Source organism: Lachnellula hyalina (assembly GCF_007821495.1).
Source record: "Lachnellula hyalina strain CBS 185.66 chromosome Unknown contig00281, whole genome shotgun sequence".
Taxonomy (NCBI): Eukaryota; Fungi; Ascomycota; class Leotiomycetes; order Helotiales; family Lachnaceae; genus Lachnellula; species Lachnellula hyalina.
The window spans coordinates 1-5,734 of NW_022157395.1; the positions used below are offsets into that span (position 1 = coordinate 1).

Genomic DNA, 5,734 nt, shown 5'->3' on the forward strand with positions numbered 1-5,734 from the left:
GGCCTCCACGGCAGTGGCCCCCGGAGGGCCAGCGGAGCGTCACTTATAGGTCGGTAGGTAGGTAGGTACGGAGGTATAAAGTAAGCTAGGATGGACTGTATACATTGTTTACATTGTAGTACTGCAGGAGGATAACAATAGAAACATAACAGTAAGAAGTAAGGTGGATGAAGGTGGATGAGACAGATGTAATGTTTTAATTAATTACGCACTGCAGGAGTAAAAGTGAGAGTAAGGTAGTAGGAATCGTCGGATGATGATTGATGATGATAAACGACTCTATTCATTGAATTGAATAGAATAGAATAGACAAATAGAAGAATAGAATAATATATTCATCCATATGCCATATAATTCGACCGGTAAATAAACGCTACAAGGACCTATGTATGTAGCATACCTATCAATCCATCAACACCTCCCGCGCCAGACAAAAATCTCTAAAGATGATACCTACCTAGGTATGTATGTAAGGTATGGTGAAACGCCAGGCCAGGTAAATAGGCCACCCATATGAATTCGCCATCCGTCATAACATCATAACTGGCCTCCCCATTTTTTAATCCATCCATCCGTCCGTCCATCCCCCCATCCCTCCATCCAAGCTTTTGAAGTAAACAGAACAGCAGCCGTTAATTTTTCCTCCGCCTCTTATTCGGACTCCCGCCATCCGCCTTATCATCCTCAATTCCTGGCTCCGGCGTATTGACCACCGTTTCCACAATCCTCCCGTTCGTATCAGCAGCGCCATCTAGACCAAAATCCATGCCATCCACCTCACCATTCACACCACCAAACGTCCCATCCCATGGCCCAGCAGCAGGAGAACTGCCGGTGTAGAACGCGCCGGGGTCAAGGTATTGATCAAGATCTATGTTCGGGTCTGCAGTGTTGAAGTAATTGGCATCCATATCCGGCAGGACATGCCGCACCTCTGCGAGCTTCTCATCCTGTTGATTCTGTAGAAGCATCAGATCATCAATCTCCGCCTGCGTTAAACCCATATCATCTAGGGAAGGGGGAGGAGGCGGGGTGGGGGACAGGAGAGCGTTGTTTGTGGATGATGTCGAGGAGTTGGCCATGAGGTTTAACATGGTGTTGCGTTGTTCCGAGGTAAGTGGGGATTGGCCGTTGGCGTTTTCATAGTGCGTGAGCAGTTCGGGGAATTCCAAACCGTTGATCGGATTGTTTTGAGAGGCGGCGTCGTTGGTGTTGTTTATGAGGTTCATCATTAGATTGTGGGGTTGGCTGACAGGAGTAGTTTGCTCCACCTTTATGCGGGGTGAGTCGGAGGTGGGCTCATATAGCTCTTCGACTGTGCCGGATTTGGGAGTATTTTGGGCTTGCGGAGAGGCTGATGGTTTGGGGGAGAGAGTGTTGGCTCGGCCTGGAGGAGCCATGAGAAGACGCTGTTGACGGCGTTGGGGACTCATGCTTCCTGGGTTTTGTTGTTGGTTTGCGGGATCGGCTAGTTCAACAACGTTGCCTTGATTTTGTGGCTGTTGAGGTATTCCGCTGTTGAACATTTGGGCAAAGTTTTGTGGTACATTGCCATCCAGACTCCGGTTGTAGACTGTAGCGAGGAATGTGAGGATAGCATTGATAGAATTTTCGTGGCGATCATGCAGTGTCTGAAAACCCACAGCTTGCTGAAGGAGATCATTGTGATCTTTCCGTAATCGAGTCAAGGCGTTGGTAATGGCACCTTGCTGCTTCTGAATTTCGGAAAGTTGGTTGTGAACTACCGCCAGGTCTCGTCTCTGCGGCGGTCCAGCTTCAGGGGCTTGAGAGATTGCTCGAGAGGCACCAGGCATGTTGTCCCTGTAAATTTCCTCAATGCCATCTCTTCCATCATCATCACTATCCGCCTCTCCATCCTCCAGCTTGAGTTTCTTGTTACCCCCTTTTCCTTTCGACACCCCATTCTTCGGCTTGTTGATGAGCCACAGCAGATTCGGGTGGCCGCGTTTGAAGTATGGATTGTAGTACTCGCTAGGACTCTTGTTCTTCCTCTCACTTGCCTTCATGGAATTATCTGACAGTCCCACCCGCTTGTGAAAACCATACATGTTCAATTGTCGGACAAACGACGCATAGTTGTTGTGTTTGAACAGCTCGGGTATCAAGGTCTTAGCAAACTCGTCCTCGTCCACCACAATAAACGAATCACCCCGATCCGACCAGCGTATGAGGTCTGTATTCTCTGACTTGTCAAGGAAACTGTAGCACAAATCAGCATCCATAGCGGACAAGAGCAAACGGGAACAAGAGAAAGCTTACCTGCTTAACTTTTGCACAAACGGCGGGATCTGTTTCCGCTTTCCCTGCGCATCCCTCTTTGCAACATTGGCCTTCTCTTCCAACAGCTCAATGTTGTCATTCTCTTCCATGCCAGGGGTTTCGGCCATCGAGTCCTCTGCGCCAAACTGATTCCACTGATCACCCGTCACGTCGAAGGTTGGTCGTGGTCCTGTTGAGACCAGTTGCCGGTTGATGGGTCTGCGCGCGAGTTGTGTTGAGGGTGCTGGCACTGAGACTGACTGATCGTATGATGATCCTTGGGACAATCCATTATTTGCGCCGTACGTCATATTATATCCCAGTGGATCTTGGTACGTAAAATTATTCTTTCCTGCCTGGCTGCGGAGGAGGAAATTTGCATCCGACTCGGACATAGGAGGGTTGGAAGTAGGGTACTGTTGAGGCGTCGGGGCATTTTGTACAGCGGGTGAGGAGCCGGGAGCTGCTCTCTTTCGGGAAATGGGAGTGTGGGTGGGGTTTTGAGCCGCCATCTGGGCATACATCAGACGGAGAAGTTGCAGTCAGAGAGGGAAAGAAAGGTTTGGTGGTTTGGTAGTTTGATGGGGTTGTCGTTCTCGTGGTTGTGTATGGTGGTGGGTGAGAGGGTGGATGGGTGGTTGGATGAGGCTACAGTGTGTACAGTACAGTATCTTCAGGACTGGTCGAGGCTAGCTGCAGCCTTCCTCCCTTCCTTCCTAGCAGCCGTCACTCTCCCTCCTCTGCCAATAGCCTCTGTATTTGCCGTATTGTGTGCCGTTGGATACTGTAGTAATCTCGATCGCAGACTTTCTAGAGATGAAGAGATGGAAGTGGAAAGCGTATTATATAAATCTCTGATGTTGCGCAAAGGATACCAGGACATCAGGACATCAAAGGGAAGGCGACGGTCAATGCTGGGCGCGTAGAGGATCTTCTAACAGCGATTCTATTGTGTTCAATAAAGACGTGAGACTTGAATTGGTGGGCGAAAGAGCGGCGGTGGTGGTGAAGTTGGGTCAATGCGGGGAGTTCGGGATGATGCAGCTTGAAGGTCGTTGTAAGCTCTTTCTTTGCAGGCCGCGGCAGACGTTTCAATTTGGGAGAGGAAGAAAAGAAAGAGAAAGGGAAAGTCTATCAAATGTTCATTGTTCTAGCTGCTGTGGTGTTGTTATCAACGTGTTGATGTACGTTATGTATTTATGTTTCTTTTTCAATATCGAGGTTTGGTTTCCGTTCAGTCAGTCAGCAAATATGCGCCCAGCCAATCACAATTCACTCCACCAAGAGATAAGGCTGACATCTTCTTTATGTGAAGGCTGCAGCCTCGTGATAATCCACGACATATAATTAAATTAGGCTAAATGAAAGACATTTGGATGCATGATACTTCATGTCACAATGAGGACAAGTCTTTATGCTTGCAATCATAAATGTTTTGATCATATGGTGTTGTTCTGCAGCTCCTATGATGCGCCTACATGTGAAGTCTCTTCAAGAATAGTCTTTCATACAATAAATTCTATTCATTCTCATCTCATCCCTACTTGGCACCCCTCCCAGACAGAGCCGACGATCTTGCCAACTTTTCATTCCGAACCATATCCCACTCCCTCCCAGTCCCCCCAGCCCTAGCCTCCCTCTGCGCCTTCTTCTCCTCCTTCAGGGTCCGCGCCTTCTCCCGCGGATCAATAACGACAAGTTCATTCTCAGCTTTCTTCCGATAACTCAAGTCCTTGCCCAGCTTATCCTCTTTGAACGAAAGAGCGTGCGACATCCAGCCCACCCCACCCACCTCCTCATCACTCTCCGCATCGGCCTGCGCATCCCATTTCTTGCAGGATTGGCAGTCGACAATGAAATGCAGATCGCACAACCCTGCTTCTTCTTCATCTTCTTTTGCGTCTTTGTGAGACGCGGATTCTGGCGGTGGGGTGGCCTTTGAGGCTTCTTTGGACGTGGGCGGTGGAGCTTGATCTAGCTTTGATTTGAATGCATTGAGGAGGTCTAGCGTTCGTTGTTCTTCTTTGGTGGTGGTGTTTCCGCCTGGGTGGCGTTTCCGGCCGCGGACGGAGGTTGAGGGTATCATTTCTTCGAGGGCGGATTTCTTCTTCTCGTGAACGGGTGCAATTTGGACGTTGCGTTTCATGGACGCTTTCAGCTCTGCGATTTGGGCATTCGTCCTGTCTAGCAAGGACGAAACCTTTTGTACTGGTTCTGGTTCTGGTGATGAGGATATTTCTCGTTCGGTTTTCGCTGCTCGATTGGGTAGTGATTTTGGTGGAGGTGTAGATTCGGGCGAGGACTCGATGGAAACTGGTTTTGCAGCTGGTTTTGGAACTTGCTTCTTGGGCTTCGGTTTCGACTCAACCACAGGTTCCTCATCAAACACAATCCTCGTATCATACTTCGCCTTCTTCTTAACCGGCACCTGTTCCTGCTCATCCCCCTCATCCCCTCCAAAACTCAACAATTGTTTCCCTCCAACCTTCCTCTTCTTCCTCCCAGCGCCCTTAATATCCTTCGCCTTCACAATGTCCACATCAACCTTCTTTTCCCTCCTAACCATATCCTTAAACGGATTAACCAGCACCTCTACACTCGTAACCGTGGTCGGGTAAAGCGGTCTCTCATTCCCCCCCACCTCCGCTTCTCCCATCTTCGCAACATTATAAATCGTCTCCCCCTCCACGCGCCCAAACAGCGTATTTCGACCCTGCAACTCAGGCGTACTATCCAGCGTCAGGAAAAACTGACTCCCATTACTATCCGGCGTCCCATCATTCGCCATCGCCAACAGCCCGCGACGATTGAACTTCACCCTCGAATGAAACTCGTCTTTAAACCCCACACCATTGCGCCCAGCATTCCCTCCCTTCCTCTCCTCCATGGGCCAGATCCCATTTTCCTCCCCGTATGCCCCGCCATCATAGATACTCTCGCCGCCATTCCCAGTGCCTGTTGGATCGCCGCCCTGGAGTATGAAGCCTGGGACGAGACGGTGAAATATCGTGCCATCGTAGTAGCCGTCGAGCGCGAGCTGCAGGAAATTTCGAGTTGTGAGGGGGAGTTGTTGGGCCCAGAGTTCGAGGGAGATGTCGCCCGAGGTGGTGTGTAGGATGCAGGAGGCTGTGGGTTGGGGTTCGAGGTTGTAGAGGGAAGACATTTTGCGGGGAGGTGATTGTAGGGGAGGAGTGGTTTAGTGGTGAGGAGGACCTCGGGAGACTTTGAATTTTGATGAAGCCTTACGGAGGTACAGCGGCTGTCACGCTGGTTGCAGGGATCTGAACTTCTCAACCACCAGAACCCTGCATCACAAACACAACCACCAAAGAAATTCTGAAAAATAGAACCATTATATTCGCTTGTTCTAAGGCAGTTTTCCTATATTTGAATCGATCTTTCTAGTATATTTACCTAGGTAGGAAGAATTTATATGTTAAAATCAGGTGGTCTG

General features: G+C 49.5%; 2 protein-coding genes across 2 annotated transcripts; both read right to left on the reverse strand.

The window, feature by feature from the left end:
- Positions 1-632: 632 nt before the first annotated feature.
- Positions 633-2,792, reverse strand: hsf1 (Heat shock factor protein; the record flags this gene model as incomplete). The annotated part of the gene is made up of 2 exons (XM_031154078.1): positions 633-2,220; positions 2,281-2,792. 2 exons carry the CDS (start codon positions 2,790-2,792, stop codon positions 633-635), a joined length of 2,100 nt encoding a protein of 699 aa, XP_031001148.1.
- Positions 2,793-3,820: 1,028 nt separating this feature from the next.
- Positions 3,821-5,443, reverse strand: CWC27 (Peptidyl-prolyl isomerase; the record flags this gene model as incomplete). Its single annotated transcript, XM_031154079.1, has 1 exon — positions 3,821-5,443. The coding sequence occupies one exon, from the start codon at positions 5,441-5,443 to the stop codon at positions 3,821-3,823; it is 1,623 nt and encodes a 540-aa protein (XP_031001147.1).
- Positions 5,444-5,734: the final 291 nt, after the last annotated feature.